Source organism: Vigna unguiculata, chromosome 1 (genome assembly GCF_004118075.2).
Source record: "Vigna unguiculata cultivar IT97K-499-35 chromosome 1, ASM411807v1, whole genome shotgun sequence".
NCBI lineage: Eukaryota > Viridiplantae > Streptophyta > Magnoliopsida > Fabales > Fabaceae > Vigna > Vigna unguiculata.
Window position 1 is genome coordinate 8,241,490 of NC_040279.1, and position 20,219 is coordinate 8,261,708.

The 20,219-nt window shown below is 34.2% G+C and overlaps 1 protein-coding gene across 1 annotated transcript; it reads right to left on the reverse strand.

Annotated features, from left to right (window-relative positions):
- Positions 1 to 13,755: 13,755 nt before the first annotated feature.
- LOC114163889 (cytochrome P450 87A3-like) lies at positions 13,756 to 19,664 on the reverse strand. Its single transcript, XM_028048265.1, has 9 exons — positions 19,346 to 19,664; positions 18,646 to 18,967; positions 18,405 to 18,554; positions 16,122 to 16,373; positions 15,909 to 15,998; positions 15,716 to 15,794; positions 14,674 to 14,780; positions 14,201 to 14,328; positions 13,756 to 14,107 (listed from the first exon to the last, which is right to left on the reverse strand). The coding sequence occupies exons 1-9, from the start codon at positions 19,537 to 19,539 to the stop codon at positions 13,996 to 13,998; spliced, it is 1,434 nt and encodes a 477-aa protein (XP_027904066.1). The 5' UTR covers positions 19,540 to 19,664; the 3' UTR covers positions 13,756 to 13,995.
- Positions 19,665 to 20,219: the final 555 nt, after the last annotated feature.

The window sequence follows — 20,219 nt, forward strand, 5'->3', positions numbered from 1 at the left end:
GTATTTAAAACATACCAAGTAGTGTTTACTGCATCAGCCCAAAAATACTTAGGTAGTGAGTTTTCATTTAACATAGTTCTAGCTAGTTCCTCAAGTGGCCTATTTTCCTTTCAATAACACCATTTTGTTATGGGGTTCTTGGTGCAAAAAAGTTATGCTTAATGCCATGCTTTTCACAAAAGTGTTCAAATCTTTCATTTTGAAATTCCCCACCGTGGTCACTTCGAATAGACACTATCTTGGAACTCTTTTCATTTTCAAGCATCTTGACAAGTCTTTTAAAAGCATGAAAAGTATCATTTTTGGCAGCTAAGAACAAAGTCCATGTGTACCTAGAAAAATAATCAACTATGACTAATGCATAAAGGTTGCCACCTAGGCTCATGGTTCGAGATGGACAAAATAGATCCATGTGAAGCATCTCTAAAGGTCTTTCAGTTGAAACAACATTTTTTGGTTTAAACGATACCTTGGTCTATTTTCCTTTTTGACATGTTTCATACACTCTGCCCTTCTCAAACTTGAGTTTTGGTAGTCCTTCAACCAACTATTTTCTATTCAACCGATTGAAATGCCGCATATGTATGTGACAAAGTCTCCTATGTCATAACCAAGTGTCATCCTCTTTTGTAAGCAAACAATGGATGCTAAATGATGCATGATGCAAGTCAAGTAGATATATATTATTGACTTTTTTGCATATCAAAACAATACTACCATATGCATCATATATAAAGCAATTATTTGGTTCAAACATAACTTTAAAGCCTTTATCACATAGTTGACTTGTACTTATCAAATTATGTCTGAGTCCTTCTACCAGCAGCACATTCTTGATGTTGAAAGAAGATCCATTGCCTATGACTTCATTTCCAAGGATTCTTCCTTTGTTGTTGTCTCCATAGGTTACAAACCCTTTCTCCTTCAACTCCAACTTTGCAAATTTGGTCTTATCTCCTGTCATGTGTCTCGAACAACCACTATTAAGGTACAACAAATCTTTCTTATCACCTTTTATGACTTGCAAAACAGATTTGGATTACTTGGTACCCTTTTATAGGTTGCGTCCATCATGGTTATGCCTTTCTAGATCCTTTTGGGATCCATTTCATAATCCATTTAGGAACATCATATTTTCTAGCATGACAATTCTTAATAACATGACCTTTTTGCATACAGTAGTTGCATGAAATAAATGGCATATCACTTGGCATGCTTTTAGAAAAGAAACTAAAGAACTTCTTGGTTTTCTTTTGAAAAGAAGGATTGAAACCAAGTCCAGCTTTGCCAAACACACAGTTTTGAGAACCAAGAACAACCTGTAAGTTTGCTTCCCCTCTTGTGAACCTTGTATAGGTCTTTATAAGGTATATCACTTGAATTTTCAAAATTGTGCAGTTTTCACAGCATTTTTCAGCCGGTTCATTCTAAAACAATCGGTTGAATTACTGTAAATCATTTCAAAATATTCGAAATCTATTTTTAAATCAGCTGTTTCTTTACCCAGTTCAGTAACTCTGTTTTCCAGCAAGTTGTTTAAGCCTTTCAATCGATTGTTTAATGCAGAAATCTTGTTTGCTTCATTATGCAACTCTTCAAAATCATCCAACAACTGATTATAATCATTTTTGTCTAGAGAACTTACTTGACTTGAGGAGGATTACTCATAACCAGCCATGTGGCACAAATTGGCTTTTTCACTCTCATCTTGTGAAGAGCTATGTGTTGTTGAATCATCATTGTCCTCCCACACAATGTATGCACGTCGCTCCTTTGGCTTCTACTCCTTTTTCCTATCAACACTTTTCTCCTTTTCTTTGTTAGCACTTGGACATTCAATTTTGATATGTCCTCGTTTTCCACAGTTATAACATGTAAAATTAGAAGAGTTTGATTCATTATGTTTGGAAATATACCTCTTGGGATTACCTTTGCTACCTTTCCTTTTGAGATACTTACCAAACCTTTTGAGAAGGAGTTTCAAGTTCTCACTTTCACTTGATTCAGTCACCTCATCCTCGGTTTCCTCATTCTTCTTGGTGCTAGTCTTCAAGGCTATGTTCCTTACCTTTTTCTCACTTGACTCTAGCTCATTTAGCCTTTGCATCTCAATCTCATGCTCCTTAAGCTTGCCAAACAATGCAGTTGTAGTCAAAGTGGATAGATCTATTATTTCCGAGATAACCGTGACCTTTGGTTGCCAAGACCTATCAAGACACTTCAGCACCTTGATGTTTAACTCTTCTTTGTCAAAATCCTTGCCCAAACCCATGAGATGATTGACTATGTGAGTGAATCTCTTTTGTACATTCGCTATAGATTCTCCTTGTTTTATCTTGAATAACTCATACTCTTGAATCAAGGCATGCTTCCTTGCTCTCTTAACATCATTGGTTCCTTCGTGAGTCACTTCAAGAATCTCCCACATTTCCTTCGCACTCTTGCATTGTGAAACACGAAAAAACTCATCCATGTTGAGAGATGAAGTGAGGATATTCTTAGCATTGCAATCATACTGAGCTCTCCTCCTTTCTTCTTCAGTCAATTTAGTCCATGTTTCATCAAATCTTTAAGAAGCACACCACCTTGGATTCACATGTCAACAAATTAAATCATAATATCAAGTGCATTAGAGAGGAGACAAAGGTCGGGCTAGTGGTGTCACAAGAGAAGGCTTGATTCTTTCAAATTAAGCAACAATTGTCCAGGTTAGGGGAGTTCCTTTACGTGTATATATGTTTTGTAATTACTTTCATGTTATATTGTATGAATATGATGTCTATGCATGATTAAAATCCCTTCATCTTCGTGTTTATGGAAAATTTCTAGAAATCGCTTGGCGGTTTTGAATGTGCCGCCAGGCGACGTATGAGTGATAACCCAATTTAGGGTTTTCAAGATGAACCACCTGGCGGCAAGCGTGAGTTCGCTAAGCGATGCAAGCATGATGGTGTTCTGTGTGTGTTTTGAATTCCGTGATGGTTTGGGTTATCAGGCTGTGGATGAGATTTTAGGAGTGAAATTAGAATGGAATTATACTTTTAGTAATGGAAAAATTGGGCACACAAGTTAGTTGGGACAAAACCAATTAATGGAATAAGATGGGTACTAATAAGGAGAATAAAAGTGAGTGTGCGAGGTTTGGAAAGTTGGGGTGCATTAGTGTGGGGAATTTATGTGAATTAGAATCTATTAATTTAAAAGTATTTGAAAGAAAACTTTTAAAATCATTGTGGGGCAGCAGAAGTAATGTGCCTGGTGTTAATACACTGGATTGAAGGTTATTCTATAAGCTTGATTGGGTTATTATCCAATGGTAGAGCCCTTACTAAATTATAGGTTGGAATAGAGGAATTGGAAATTTGGAAGTAGGTACTGGAATCATGTTGTGGTGGTGGATTACTAAGAAATTAACCTTCATATCTCACGACTTCATGAAGAAACTGGGATTGTCGACTTGTGACTTGGGATGCGAGTTAATAGTCTCGACGCTAGCATCTAAACAAGTTTCAACAAATTTAGATGCTCGTTGGAAGTAGAGGGCTGAAGATTCAGGGTGAATCTTGTATGCTTGCCTCTTGAGGGATTGGATGTAATATTGGGAATGGACTGGCTCTCTAACAACCATATTGTGATTGATTGTGGACGGCGCAGGGTTGTGTTTCCAGAGATGTAGGGAGTAGGGCTGGTATCGACACAAGAGGCTTTGACAGAGATGAAAGAAGAAGGTATTTGCTTTGTGATAGTGGCTCAAGTTGAAAAGAAAAGCACAGAAGAACATATAAGAAGTATACCAATAATGGATGAGTATGCCGAAGTATTTCTCAATGAAATACCCAAATTACCACCAAACAGGGACATAAATTTTTTGATTGATCTAGTCCCTGGAGCGGGTCCAGTGTCGGTTGCTCCTTATAGAATGGCACCAGTAGAACTAGCACAGTTGAAAAAGCAGATTGAGGATTTACTACAGAAGAAATTTATCAGACCTAGTGCATCATCGCGGGGAGCTTTGGTGTTACTGGTGAAGAAGAAGGATGGGAGTTTTCGCCTTTGTGTAGATTACCGGAAGTTGAATAAATTGATGATGAAGAACAAATACCCACTACCAAGGATCAATGATTTGCTAGATCAGTTGAGAGGGGCAGGGGTGTTTTCCAAAATTTACTTGAGGTCTGGATACCATCAAATCTTAGTTAAGCCGGAAGATGTCTAGAAGAGAGCGTTCAGATCGAGATATGGACATTACGAGTATGTAGTAATGCCATTTGGAGTGACTAATGCTCTAGCAGTCTTCATGGATTACATGAACTGGATTTTTCGCCCCTATTTGGATAATTGTGTTATGGTGTTCATAGATGACATTCTCATCTACTCCAAGAATAGGAAGGAGCATGCACATCATCTGAGAGTTGTATTGGCAGTACTCAAAGAACATCAGGTCTATGGCAACCTGTATAAGTGTGAGTTCTGGCAAAGCTTCTTTGTGATAATTTGATAGAGGTTTGCAACACCAGGCCTGTTAAACATCCGTATCCAAAGAACTATGATCCAAATACCAAATGTGATTACCATGGAGGGGCGTTAGGTCATTCGACAAAGGCGTGTGTGGCTTTTAAGAAAAAGGTGCAGTTATTGATAGATTCGGGATTGCTAAGCTTTGAAGAAGGACAACCCACACCAATACAAAATATGTATATTAGATCGGTTCTAGAGCACATGTTAGATCGGTTCTACAATCGATCTAATATACATCGATGTACTATGTCAGAGACATATTAGATCGGTTCTGCAACAACCGATCTAATATAAAAAAACATTTTCGAAACATCAACAGTGTCCATCAACGTCCATTTTCAAATTTTCATCATCCTTGTCTTTGATCTTGGATCCTAAATACAGTTTAGATTCGTCAAGAAAAGATGTGCAAAGAATAATAGTGACATCGTTGGGAAGATAACTCTACAGATCTGACGAGAAAGAAACAAAAAAAACACAAAAACGAAAGAGATAGAACGATTTTTGGGTGTGGTTCTGCGGAAGGAGTGAAGCTATATCTAATACCTAGGCTGAAGGTGTGCGGCGCGAGATGGAGTGGTGCAGCAACACATGGCGCAACGGCAGATCAATGGAGGAGATGAAGTGGGGCTTCAACAATAGAAGAACAAGAGATGAAAACGGTGTTGGACGTGACGATGGCAACAAAAAGATTCATATCCAAAACCCTAATGACGAGCGGCAACCATGGTGGCGAAAATGAGAATGAAAGTGCCTGGGAGAGAAAAAGAGAAGTGGAGGCACAAAGGAAGAACACGAAAAAAAAAGGGTTTTAGCGTAATGATATTAGATCAATTGTTTATTTAATCGATCTAATAGTAACATATTAGATCGGTTCTCCTTGCATCTAATCTAATATGTAAATATTAGATCGATTAGATAAACAATTGATCTAATATACTACCTTTTATTTACAAAATTGCCACCGCGTTTTGTTTTAGATCGGTTCTCTTACAACCGGTTTAATATTTTGTTCTAATATGTCTACTTTGCACTAGTGCCAATGTTGAGACTTGAAGAAAATCCACGCCTGGGAAGGAAGACATTTCCGTTGAAGAGAGTTTTTGTAAAAATGAGCAATGTTATGTTTTTGATATTTCATTCAGATAACTAGATTGTCTTTCACACATTGTAGACATAAGGATTTTGCTCAAATTGAATAATTCTTTCATTCGTGAATTTCAAAGCATATTAGAGTTCTGATTTTTCATCTACAAGCAAGTCTTAGAAGGTGTTGTTAAAAAATTAAATAAACAAAAAGCAAAAACAAGATCATGGTGTTTTGAGTCATTTATTTTCTTAACATCAGAGTCAAGGGTTTTAAAAAAAATGGATAAGAAAAATGAAAGAATTACTAAAGGATGCCACTATTTTCGACGGTCAAGTGTTTTATTCATGAATAATAAGCTGATATTTCTTTTATGACATATGTGCGGGTGTTGTTTGTAAAACACTAGTCTTCTGACCTCCCAATATTAAAGGATTTGCCCTAAAAACATTTATCCTATCAAGGCAATAAACATAAACTTTTACACTGGGGCACATTTGACAAGAAATCCCTGAATTCGTTATGGCAAATAAAAATATTTTCAAAGAAAAAAAGGAAACGAAAAAGAAGAAAGAAGGAAAAAGGTCTGGTAGACTGAAAGCTCGAGAGGGTAGTCTCGATGAAAAAGGACAAAAACAAAAGAGAGAAAGAAAAAGTAAGTCGTGTTGAGGTCATTGAATTCTATCGCATGGTTAATCTTTTTCAAGATAAAGCAATCAAGATTTGAAATGACGTGTGGCCATATTTCTTCACCAAAAAAAATGAGTAAAAAAATCCCTCGTTACCCCATTGAGCCTAAAGAAAAAAAACAAAGTTTCCTTCGAAGTATACCCAAACAAGGTTGTCATTATGGTACATAACAAAAAGCATCAAAATTTTCTGAATCAAGAAGCAAGAATTCAAAAGTATCATATAGTATGAATCAAGGTGGAAAGATGTCAAAAGGAAAGTCACAAAAATTCAGATGACATGGCGTGGAAAAAAGAAAAGTTGAGATAGAAAGATGAAGTTTTTTTTTAAAAAAACAGGAGTAAAAAGTGATTCAGAAAAAGGTTGATATATAGATGATGCAATACCCAAATGGTAGCCTTTGTTTCAAAACATAATAACCAATGAACATTTACTTGGGCCTTCATATCATTATTTTCAAAACCCTTCAACCCTTGGCCACATTATAAGCTTAATAAAAGTGCACACAGATTGAAAAGTGATTGCTCTTGTCTTCACAGAGCTTAATTAAGCAATAAGATGGCGTGACTAATAACACTATCACTAAAAAAAGAAAGAAAGAAAATGAATAAGAGAAAAATATGAAGAAAGAAAGTGAGTGAAAAAAGAGTCATCAAGAAGAGGGGAATACCATGTTAGTAAACCAAAAGTAAGCAAAAAGAAAATGAATCGTTAGGGCAATCCTTTCCATATCCATTCCATTTTGAATCAAACAACTCGTGTTTCTTTTTATCCCTTACCCTTTTGTGCATATCAAAATTGGGGCAACTTTGTGGATCTATCAATTTCTTCTGTCCTAAGATTCATAAAAAGTGTGTGAGGAACGTACCCATGTGGCTATCCCGGTCTCCTTCTAATCATTCCAAAAGTCTCCCACTTGTGAATTCAAGCATGCATGCACTAATGTTATAAAAGAGAAATTCAAGCATATAGTCATTTTATCTCAAACATTACACTTCGGGATTGATAACATTCTTCACTTAAAAAAAACAATGAGGGGAGGGAGAAGTCAAAGCATAAATAGTTAGTGACCATACATTCATGCATATAGAAGTTTCAATGTAGGCACTAAGGTCTTGACACCTTGAGCTAAACATAACAGGTAGACTAGTAAACAAATTTTTTGTCATGCATTCATCCATACAGTCACATGTGTCAACATATCATAGAAATCATAAAATTATAATAAACATGATAATAATGAAGCATCAAAGTTCTTCAATTGAAATATAAAAAGCCAATTTTCAAGTTTGCTTCTTTGATTTTTCTCGGATTGATGGTCCTCTTCATTCATATGAATGAATTACATATCCTCAATCCCAGTTTACTCTGGCCCAAGCCTAGTTTCGCACTGGCCCCTCAAGCCTAGTTTTATCCGGCCACCTCAAGCCTAGCTTTGTCTAGCCCTCAAGCCCAAATTTATCTGGCCCCTCAAGCCCAGTTAAGTCTGGCCCAACCCGAGTTTTGCACTTGCCCCTCAAGCCCAATTATATTTGGCCACCTCAAGCCTAGCTTTGTCTAGCCCCCAAGTCCAGTTTCGCACTAGTCCCTAAGCCTAGCTATGTCTAGCCCAAAAGCCCAGTTTTATCTGGCCCCTCAAGCCTAGTTTAGTTTGGCCCAAGCCCAGTTTTATCTGGCCCCACAAGCCCAGCTTAATCTGGCCCCACAAGCCCAGTTTCGCACTGGCCCCTCAAGCCCAATTTTATCTCGCCACCTCAAGCCTAGCTTTGTCTAGACCTCAAGTCCAGATTTATCTATCCCCTCAAGCCTAGTTTAGTTTGGACCAAGCCCAGTTTCGCATTGGCTGCTTAAGCTTAGTTTTATCTGGCCCCTCAAACGTACTTTAGTCTGGCCCCTCAAGCCTAACTTTGTCTATCCCTCAAGCCCAGTTTCGCATTGGCCCTTAACCCTAGCTTTGTCTAGCCCACAAGCATAGTTTTATCTGGTCCCTCAAGCCCAATTTAGTGTGGCCTAAGCCTAGTTTTATCTGGCCCCTCAAGCCCAATTTAGTTTGGCCCAAGCCCAGTTTTGCATTGGCCCCTCAAGCCCAATTTTATATTGCCCCTCAAGCCCAGTTTAGTGTAGCCCAAGCCCAGTTTTGCATTGGCCCCTCAAGCTCAATTTTATCTGGCCACCTTAAGCATAGCTTTGTCTAGCCCACAAGCCTAGTTTTATCTGGCCCCTCAAGCCAAGTTTAGTCTAGCCCAATCCCAGTTTTGCACTAGCCCCCCAAGCCTAGTTTTATCTAGCCCCTCAAGCCCAGTTAGTCTGGCCCAAGCTGAATGTCGCACTGGCTCCTTAACCCTAGTTTCATCTGGCTACCTCAAGCATAGTTTTTTCTAGCCCCTAAGCCTAGTTTCGCACTGGCCCCTTAAGCCCAGTTGCATCTAGCCACCTCAAGCCTAGCTTTGTCTGACCCCTAAGTCCAGCTTTGTCTAGCCCCTATGCCCAGTTTTATCAGGTCCCTCAAGCCTAGTTTACTGGTCCAAGCATAGTTTCGCACTGGCCCCTCAAGCCTAGTTTTATCTGGCCACCTCAAGCCTAGCTTTGTCTAGCCCTCAAGCCCAGATTTATCTGGCCCTTGAAGCCTAGTTTAGTCTGGCCCAAGCCCATTTTTGCAAGCCCAATTTCGTACTAGCCCCTAAGCCGAGCTTTTTCTAGCCCACAAGCCTAGTTTTATCTTACCCCTCAAGCCTAGTTTAGTCTGGCCCAAACCCAATTTCGCATTGGCCCCTCAAGCTTGGTTTGTCTGGCCCAAGCCTAGTTTTGCACTGGCCCCTTAAGTCCAGTTTCATCTAGCCAGCTCAATCCTAGCTTTGTCTAGCCTCTAAGCCCAATTTCGCCTTGGCCCCTTAAGCCTAGTCTCATATGGCCACCTCAAGCCTAGCTTTGTCTGACCTCTGAGTCTAGCTTTGTCTAGCCCCTAAGCCTAGTTTTCTCGTGCACCTCAAGCCTAGTTTAGTCTGGCTCAAGCCTAGTTTAGTCTGGCCTAAGCCTAGTTTTGCACTGGCCCCTCAAGCCCAGTTTTATCTGGCAACCTTAAGCTCAGCTTTGTCTGGCCCAAGCCTAGTTTATCTGGCCACCCAAAGCCTCACTTTGTCTAGCCCCCAAGCTTAAATTTGTCTAGCCCTCAAGGCTAGCTTTGTCTAGCCCCCAAAACTAGATTTGTCTAGCCCCCAAGCCTAGTTTATCTGGCCCAAGCCTAGTTTCAAAATGGCCCCTAAGCCTACCTTTGTCTAATCCCTAAGCCCAACTTCATTTGGCCCCCTAAGCCTAATTTTATCTGGCCAGTTTAAGCCTAGCTTTGTCTAGCCTAACCCTAGTTTTGCACTGGCCCCACAAGCCCAATTTTATCTGGCCACCTCAAGCCTAGCTTTGTCTAGCCCCCAAGCCGAGTTTCGCACTAGCCCCCCAAGCCCAGTTTTATCTTGCCACCTCAAACCTATCTTTGTCTAGCCTTTAAGCCCAGTTTCATCTGGCCATCCCAATCCCAGTTTCGCATTGGCCCCTCAAGCCAAATTTCATCTGGCCACCCCAAGCCCAGCTTGGTCTAGCATTCAAGCCTAGTTTTATCGGCCATCTGCGAGGCAATGGTCGAGTTCATGTTTTCGTTTGGTATATCGGCCCTCTACAAGGCAATGGTCGAGCCCAGGTTTTCTTTTGATATATCGGCCCTCTGCTAGGCAATGGTCGAGTTCAGGTTTTCTTTTAATATATCGACCCTCTATGAGACAATGGTCGAGTTCAAGTTTTCTTTTGGTATATAAGCCCTCTATGAGGCAATGGTCAAGTTCAAATTTTCTTTTGGTACATTAAGGCCCTTTGCGAGGCAATGGTCATCAATCTTTTGAAATCAAGGATCTCTACGAGGCAATGGTCATGGATTTTTTAGCTCACAACGGGACTCTACATGGTAATGGTCACTAAGTTCCTCTCGTTTAGGTGGAGACCCTCCCTTTGGGTGTGGTCATGTCTATCTTTTAATATGTTTGACTCTTTTTCACTCTTTGAAACCCGAACAAAATTAGTGTTTTTATATTTATTTATCTTTTACTATGATAATATGAAGTTTTCACTTTCATCTTATCTAGTAAAATCTAAGTAAAGAGGGGCAGTTGTCAACACCCAATTTTGTCCGGGTGAATGCATTTTATTTTGTTAAATAAAAAAAAAGATAAAATAAAAATATGTTAGAAAAAGGAAAAAAAAAAAGAAAAAGAAGGGAGAATCTAATTTGTTTTTAATTATCGCACCCTTTTCATGAGCCAAATGTTTTATACATATTTTCATCCCCACTATTTGGTACTTACACTCTTCACATGACATGTTAGTAAAGGACGTTTTATAATTTATGTTTTTAGAGAAGGGTATAGTATTAGGAGCAATATTTTTTATAATAATTTGAATAAATATATCTTGCATTTACTCTTATGTGATGTGTCTTGTTGATTTATTTTTAAAAAAATTAGAAGCAAATATTCCCGATAATAATGCCTTTAGAGAATGGTATGATTTTAATAATTGGAAGAAAATGTTCCTCGTAATAATTATAATCAATTATATGAATAATATGTTATGATTTGATCAAGATCTTTATGTGACAGAAAATATGATTCTAGTAATTACAAACAATATGTCGTTAATAATTATAATTAATACTATGGATATTATGCGACCATTTAATTTCTATAATATGTTTTCTCAGTACCAATTCCTTCCTCATATATTTATTATAATTAAAGACTAGGATTTCAGTGGTACCTAAGGTACCTATATAAGCACAAAACTTCTTCAATGCAAGACACACAAACACCGAAAGAAAAATTCGAAAAACCCTTCTCCTTTTTTATTACCAAAGCACACACAAAAGGGATCACTTAAGGTAAATTTTCTTTTGCTCCTAATATGTTATTCATGATTCACTTATAATATCAAATGTATGATCGATTGACTTGTTGTATGATCAAATGTGTTTAGGGTTTGCACGTTAGATGATTTTGGGTTTGTCAGCTTAATCTTCTCTTTTCTTTTATTTGGAATGCCATTTATCTTGATAAAAAAAGATTTCTTTTGTAGGTTTTAATTCTTTCTAAATAATAATAATAATAAATAAATAAAAAATAAAAAAATTATATTATTTCTTTGATATATGTATTGCATATCCTGTTAAGTCTCGGACTTGTTTGGTAATCAAAACACTCCTTCGTAGACTTTTTTTTTCTTAAATAAAATTAATTAATAATAATAAAAACTAAATATTATAAATTTATTTTTAAATATCATGTCAAGTTTGGGATTTGCTTAATAACTAAATCTTTTATCATGTAGAATCTTGGGTTCTCTTGATATTAATAAAAATATATATAAAAAAATCTAAAATTTAGAAAATAATAATAATATCAAACAACCTTTTTACAAAGAACTACGTTATCCTTCATTTTCCAAATGGAAATACGTAGGAATGAGGTACAATCCTCGTCGGACGCAAAAAATAAACAAATAATTTTGTTTTAATCTTTAATATTTTTGTATGTTTTTTTTATTTTGTTTGATTTTTTGCGGAATAACAAATATTTTAAGCATCAAATTCTACTTTGCACACTTAATTAAAGAGGGAACCATCTTAAGACGGGCGTTGTGGGGTGCTAATACCTTCCCCACACGTAACCAACTCTCGAATCCAAATTTGGTTTTGAATACCATTCTTTTTAAGGTTTTTTTCTATAGTTTTTCATAATAAATTATGGTGGCGACTCCTTTGTTTTTTTTAAAATTATTTTCGTCGTCCCGCTGCGATTTCGGTTGCGAAAGCATTGATGCGGACTTGGATTAGGAGATGTTATGCCATGAGCGGGTAGGTTCATGGATGTTGGTGAACAAGTGATGATATGAACGAGGAGGTTCATACCCTGTTACTCTTGTGTGGGGATATGAGCGAGTAGTTTCGTATGTTCCGTGCTCACACTTGAGAGATGCTGTGAGCGGGGAGGTTCGCAGCTGGTGGATCACGTGTGTTGGACTACGGACAGGTAGGTCCGTAGAGTAGGACTACGAGCGGGGAGGTTTGTAGAGGCAGGACCACGAGCAGGCAGGTTCGTGTGAGCATCATCAACCTAAGTCCAAGACAAGTTTATCACAATACAAGGTTTCATTGGTGTGATCATTCAATATCTCCAAGTTCCAGCAGTTGTAGTTGAACAAAATATTTTTCCCAACCAAATACTAATTAACACGGGAATCAAGTGCAAGACAATCAACAATTGGAAGAAAATGATAAAGAACCTTAATCCACCTCGTCCAAATCGTGATTAATATGTTAGGGAACTTCAGACTTTGTTAATATGGTAGGAATATTATCACATGACTAAATGCTTTTGTATTCAGGTGCTTGTATTTGGATTTTTTATGTTTTAAACCTACATATTTGTTTTTGTACTCATAATGTATAATTCCTACAATGATGAATTTCAATGCCCAGGTTTGCATAAGTGTTCCAATAAAAAGCAGCCATTAAAGCTAACAAGAATTTGCATTAGATAATATTTACAAATTTTCCATAGGTAATTACATACATATATCCGTACGTAATTACTTACAAATATATCCATATGTAATTAATTAAAGATATATTTGCATGTAATATGTAGTTAAAATTACGTGACCTACAAATTTTGTGACTTACCTTTAAATTTTTGTCGTAGCTAATGTCTTTTTCATGTAGTTGTTGAAAATTTTCTTTATATCCAAAGATAGCACATTAGATGGACGTTGAATATTATGTTAAAGATATTTATATTTTATATATTTTGATCCTCAAATTTTAAAAGTAAATGTAAAATTCTCTTAAAAAAATTATATAAATTGTTAGATAGTTTATGATAGTAATTTGAGGTTATGAAAGAAATAGTTGATGGCATAAATAAAATTGTGGAGATAGTAGAATGTGAAAGTAGTAATTGAAAATAGTATGTTATGTAGTTATAAGTAGTGTGTTAGATGTTGTCTTATATGTTGTTATGCATTAAATGATAGAGTACATAAATATTTATAGAGACAAATTCTTCTAGAAAATGCTACTTAGTACTTGTGTAAAATATTCTAAATATTCCACATATATAGAATATATAGAATGTACTTGATTTTCTTCTCCTATCTTAGGCTTTTTCACAATATTTTAGAATTTTCATTACATTTCAATAACTATATCTTAGGATTTTTTAGATTTTTATAGAATTTGCATTACACTTTAATAATTTAAATTAAATTTGTTAACTTTTAAAAGGACTAGAAATCCTCTGCCACATAAAATGTAAGGTTTTGTAAACATCGTATGATAACGATGACATGTAACAGCATTCAACTCTCGTTATAAGTCTTAACATTCAACCAAGTATATTATCACTGCAAAGCTTTAGCAGGTGTTTAAAATAAGAAAGTTTAATTGATACATTTTTTTAGTTTATAACCACAATAGTAGACATGATCTTCTCTGTGACAGAATAAAACATTCTACTTGCTCCTCAGCTTGAAGTTTTACAATAAACCTTTATTATACTATGTGATATCAGCTCTACTAAAGACCATGAACTGAACTTTATTCTCTAATAAAGACAATGAACTAAGTTTTATTTTATTCTCAATAACACTACATTTTCTTAGATTCATTCTGATTCATACTTCCATGGATCTTTCTCCGTTATCCGGACATAAAAGCCATCAGGAAATCGTAGCCCAAGATTTCGAACAATATTGCCTCCTTTGATGGGTCGCCACCTAGGTTTGAAGATGTTGAATTAATGTTTTATTTTAAATTCACGTGAAGAAATATACACAATCATTCATGGCGTTGGCAATTGGTAATCTTACTTGTACTTTGTCACCAAGTTATGAAGAAAAACAGCCATCTGAACCTTCGCAAAGTCTGCCCCAACACAAAATCTCATGCCTCCGCCAAAAGCCATGAAATGTTTGCTGGCGCCACTCATTTCCATTCCCTTATAGGTTTTTTTTTGTCACAATTGTAGAGGATACAATAATACCAAATGTCATTGGAAAATTTTGCATAATTATATGAATCATAGAAAAATAAATATAATAAAATAAATAATGTATGAATGAATTTATTCATTTCTACCAGTTTTTGTTTTTCAAAATCTTTTCTTTAACTCGTGTATGATGTAATTTTAATTTAAAAAAGGGTTAATTCTTTTAATTATAGAAGTTTTTGTGGGAAAGTTTTGTCAAAGATAGAACCTTATTGAATTAATAGGTAGCTAATAGGGTACATGAAAATAAAACAAATGAAGAAGGTTTAAAAAGGAAATATTAGTTAGACTTACCTCCCATCTCCATGGATTGAAGGAAAGGGGATCTTCGTATAAGGTTGGGTTCAAGTGTACAGCTGGAGGACAAATCATTATTGCCCACCCTTCTGGTATGGTGTATCCTATGCATTGTTTATCAGCAGTGTTAGTTTGACTATAGTTTTAAACTACATGCCCCCAAAAGTTATATATAAAGGTGTTTATTATTTTAAATTTTTTTAATATCTATTATTTCATTTATAGTTAACATTTTTATGATTTATAAAAATTATGTACAAAGTACACTTATTTATAAAGAAAAGGTTGAATAATTATACTACCATTAATTATACATTGCTTTGTAAATAAGATATTTAATACATAAAATATTTATTATTTTTTTAATTTTTTCAAAAGTTTGGTGTACTACAAAAAAGAATTTAATTAATAATTAATTTTAGTTTCCAAATTTAAAGACCATTTTAGATATTAATTTTCTAATTAATTTCTTTTGAAGTCAAAACCTTGATAATTATTCATAATAAAAATTATTTTAATTATCAATTTAGAAGTCAATTATATTTTTTTATTTATAATAAAAATTATTTTAATTACCGATAATTTTTAGCTATAAATTGTCGTTTTATAAATTAATTATTTTTGGTCACTAATTTTATTATAGTGTGGTCACTTCATGTTTGTCTGTATTTTTTTAATAATTTTTTCATGTAATGGTAGTGATGTATGAGTCTATTTTGAGAAATACTTTTTTTATTATATATCTTATTATTTTTCCTTTACAGAAAATAAAAAAGATATTAGAAAAATATATATTGTTTTACTTTTATATACCTCATAAAAGAATATTTTTTATGGTAATTGATTTTTTCACGGTTCATTACATAAGATTGAAATTAAAATGTGTGTTTACAAGAAATATATATGACAGAGTAAAAAGTTACAAATTTATAAAATAAAAATCTAAAATAGTAAATATAAAATAATTTCTGAGATTACTTTCATTCAGTAAAGCTTCAGATTTTGGATGCATTTGATATATAATGAGGAAATGACATACCTCCATATTTAACATCCTGTAGTGTCTTCCGAAATATTCCTGGAACTATGTTTGCGAGTCTTATCGTTTCATTTATGACCTGCAAATATTCATCAACTAAATAAGATATATGCATTATATAACACACAGAATTAAACGACACATCGACTCTGTAATTAGAAAAGTGGAGAATGTTTTATTCAAGATTCAACACCTGAAGTGTAAATGTCATTGATTTGTACTCTTGCCATGTAAGTCCGGAGTTTGGATCTTCACGACCTTTCAGGATACCTTCATGTTCTTCCTACAAAAGTACTTTAAATGCTTACAAAATTTTTTAACTTTATTTTAAAATCAAAGGTTAAGAAATTCTTTGAACATGTGCATAACTTTTATAAGAAGAAAAATATATATATTTGACATATACTTCTAATCGCTTGAGCACTGAGGGATGGTCAGAGAGCGCTTTAATGGCATAAGTGAGAGCCAAAGAAGTGGTTTCAAAGCTTGCAAAGAGCAGCGTAAACATGAGATCCAACGCCATCTCTTCATTCAGTAGTGTTCCCTCTTTTGAAAGTTCGTCCACAACATAATCAAAAAAATCGCTTTCTTCTTTCCTAGGCTTTTCTCTTCTTTCCTGCAGCATCTTCTTCAGTTTCTTCATTGCCCTTTTCCTTCCCTGCCAAAAATTTTCACTTCACTTTAATGCTCTTTGCTAATTTTAAATTCACATTAAAGTGAGCTGAGTAAATAAATCTGTTTATCCAAACCACTAAACAAAAATAACACTACTAAAAGAACTTCTATTTTCTATTAATTTTGTTTTAATTTTTCTTTTATAGAAAATATAAGAACAATTTATAAGAAAGTGTAATCAATTATTTGGAAATAAAATATTTTTTTCAAAAAAATTGAATAAAATACTTGTAAATCTTATAATTTTTCTGAAAATAATTGTCTATGCAAAAATTATCTATCAATTAAAATTAATAAACAATAATAAAAAAATTTATAATTTTTTTAACAAATTTATAAAAATATCTCAAAATATAAAATTTTTTAATAGTGTAACCAACAATTAAGTATATAAGCACTACAAAAACTTTCGTATCTACTCACAAAATTTATAATCGATAAAGTTTGCGCAAAAATTATGTAAAATTCGTTGATAATTTCTCACTTTTATTATTATCATGTTTTGTCGTAAAAGTAAAATTTGTTGGTAGTTCAAAGTTGTAATCACTACAACATTTTGTAGTTTAGACCACACTAAATTAGATAACGACTAAATAAATGTGGCCTAAATATATAATAAACAACATTTTTATAAATGTTGTATAAATATCATGAAAGCCCATGATTATACAACTGTTGCTTTAAACTATGTGGACAAAACTAGTAAAAATGTGGTCTAAAAATATAAGTGAGGTCTAAAATCAACCTGAAAAACTGTTGTCTATTGTAAGGATTTTAAGCAACGGTTTCAAAAATATTGTCGTACTAAAAACCGTTGTCTATTACCTATAACCACACTCACCTATACCACATCTAAAAAAATGTGGTCTAATCTTTAGACCATGGTTTTTATAATTTAAATCATAATTTTATGTTGTTGTCTAAAGTGATTTTTGTTGTAATGAATAATCCATCGATAAATAGACGTCCAAATTCTTGTTATTTATTTTTGTTTTAGACTATTTCATGATTTTTTTTTTTATCAACAAAGAATGAATTTAAATAAAGAGAACATTTGATCTTCTAACTTAGCATGATATCTTCATCAACAAAATTGTTCCAGAATCAAAACCATAAGAAGTAGCTTTGTGGTTCATTACCAAAAGTGTTATTAGTATATATGCCTCCCTTAGTTGTGAATCTGTCATGTTTCTAAGAACCAGCCGAATTGATAACATATTTATTTCTTATTTCATGATGATATTTGTTAATAAAATTTGTCATTAAAATCTGTCATCAATTAATTTCTTTTCAAAAATCCGTAAAAAAATGGACGTCCAATTTTCCTCCAAATCCGATTAAATATAATGCATTTGAAGGTGAGGATAAGGAGAAAGAGTTGAAGTCGTCGAAGGTGGAGTTAGTGGAGTTGGAAGAGGCAGAAATGGAGCTGAATGAAGAGTCAATGTCGAAGAAGTTGAAGGAAAAAAAAAAAAAAAAAAGAATCAAATTGCTGTAATTACTGACCAGTAATTTTTTATTTATCATCAAATTTCTTCTAAATGTCGATAAAATTTTTCGACAAAATTTTATTTGTCCAAAACATATCCATTAGTTTTTCGTTACAGTGATGTAGAGGTAAAATGTGAGTTGATAAATGCTTTTATATCTTAAATTTTCATAATTTTTCTCGAATGAATCAACACTTCATCAAATAAATATAAAGTATACAAATAGAAGGAGAATTATAATTTAACTATTAAATTTTGATAACTTTCCCTTTTTACAATATAACATGTTATTTTCTAATTGATTTTAGAATATTGAGAATGAAAAAATAAGAAAATGGAAAATCATTTAAAAGATATCATCTTCTAAGTGATTTTAGAATATTAAGAATGAAAAAATAGAAAAATGAAAAATTATTTAAAAGATGTCAACCTAAGAGAAAGTTGTCCAAATTTAATAGTCAAAAAATCATTTTCTAAATATAAATATAAAGTATTGATAGTGTTGGTGTGGACAGTGGAGTTACCTGCAAACATTTGTAATAAGGTGTTCCAGGAATGTAGAGAGGGAGTGAGATGAGTCCTTCCATGAATGCAACAAAGTTGGCCATTAAACTCTCTAAAGTCTCCTTCGAATCACAGCTGAGAAGTTTTTTTGCAGTCAAACCAAATATCATCTGGAAATGAAAAGACGGATCAAAAAATCAAAGGAAAGGGCTTTTAAATGAAAACAATAAAAAAAGTTAATAATGAGTGCTGTAATTTGACCCTTTTTGTTGCATCCATCAACTCAACAGCATCCTGACATGACCACTGCTGCAATGTTGTGCACGCTTTCTGGTCAACCTCTGAGAGCATCCTTTTGAGGCCTTCAGGACCAAACATTTTGAACACCATGTTCTTAACGTACTTGAACACAACACCATGCAGGGAACTAAAATTTTGTTTCCCAAGAATCTCGTTTAGTGTGTCTGGGTACCAGCTCTTGAACATTTCTCCTTCTTGTTGGAATATTAAGTGATTAAACTTTGGGTCAGTGGATACCACAGTTGGTCTTCCAGCAAAGCCGGTCTTGAAGATTGGTCCATACCTTAAAAGAAACGAAACCAACGAGCGTAACCTTTGTTCTATTAGTGTTTTATTGCAGATCCCATATGAAAATTTATGTCATTTAAATTTATCACAGTTGATGTACTTGTAATGGAATCACAGTGAAAGAGATATTTCATGGTTACTTATTGAGAAAATATTATACTCTAATATTAATATTATGGAGAGTGTGAAAGGGATATTTCATGGTTACTTATTGATAATTGTACCATGCGTAATGGTAGAAGATATAATGGTAAAACTATTATATTTTACTTTCAGAGCACACATAAAATAATGTCAAGATGCAATTGGCATGAGCAGTTATGGTTTTAAGTTACAATTTCTCATGAGAAAGGAAAAGCTTGCATATATATACCTGTTCATTCTCTGCTTTATGAATGGATTAATATCAGAAGAAGTGTACGGGGTGAAGAACTGAAGGGATTCACCAAGAAGGGGAAAACCCAATGAACCAGGTGGGAGTTTTCCATTGCAACTGGGGTTTCTCCATCTATAAACCCAATGTGTGATGCTTACAAAAATCAATGTTGCAAGACAAAGAACCCACATTTTTGCCCTTTATAAACGGACCAATCAACTCTTAATACAGTATAGAGAATATAATAGACTAAAGATTTTGAATTAAGAAGGAACTAAAGAAGAATTTGCTGAGACTCGTCGCTATTTTATAGTAACGAAACGTTCCTGAATAAAATGAAATGTTGGCATTATGTTACCGCAGAAGTTGCTTTATATAGGCCAGCCACTTCTTCGATGCTGTTCATCTATCACCACTAACAAGATGTTATTCTACATTTTAATAAAACGAATGTTGTACGAGAAAAGAAGCAAGTGGAACTAACCGTTGAAAACTTGACATCTTCATCAATGATCATTAAAGATCATAAATATTCTTTACTATTAAAAGATAATGCTAATTCGAGAACAATATAGAAAAGTCTAAAATAGAATTATTGAAATGCAATGCAAAATGGAGAATATTGTAAAAAAAATTAAGATAAGAAGAAAAAGTCAATAACATTCGAGATAGGCAAAAAATTTTGAACATTCTACACAAGTTCTAACTAATATTTATGGGTCTATAAATATTTATGTACACTAACATTTGACTAAGACACACATTACAAGAGAAATAACTTTTAGCGGGGCTTAATTTTGGCATTCTCAAAGGTTTTAACTTGGTTAAAGACGTTACCCAATAGCTTTTATCCTAGAGAAACCAATGTCGT

What these genes read in the sequence shown, in the direction of transcription:
- LOC114163889 (XM_028048265.1), bottom strand. Translation starts at nt 19,539, where the DNA reads ATGTGGGTTCTTTGTCTTGCAACATTGATTTTTGTAAGCATCACACAT. An exon ending in TGATGGATGCAACAAAAAGG is followed by an intron (nt 18,555 to 18,645) that starts GTCAAATTACAG and finishes TTTCATTTCCAG; the next exon opens with ATGATATTTGGTTTGACTGC. An exon ending in CTTATTACAAATGTTTGCAG is followed by an intron (nt 16,374 to 18,404) that starts GTAACTCCACTG and finishes AATTTTTGGCAG; the next exon opens with GGAAGGAAAAGGGCAATGAA.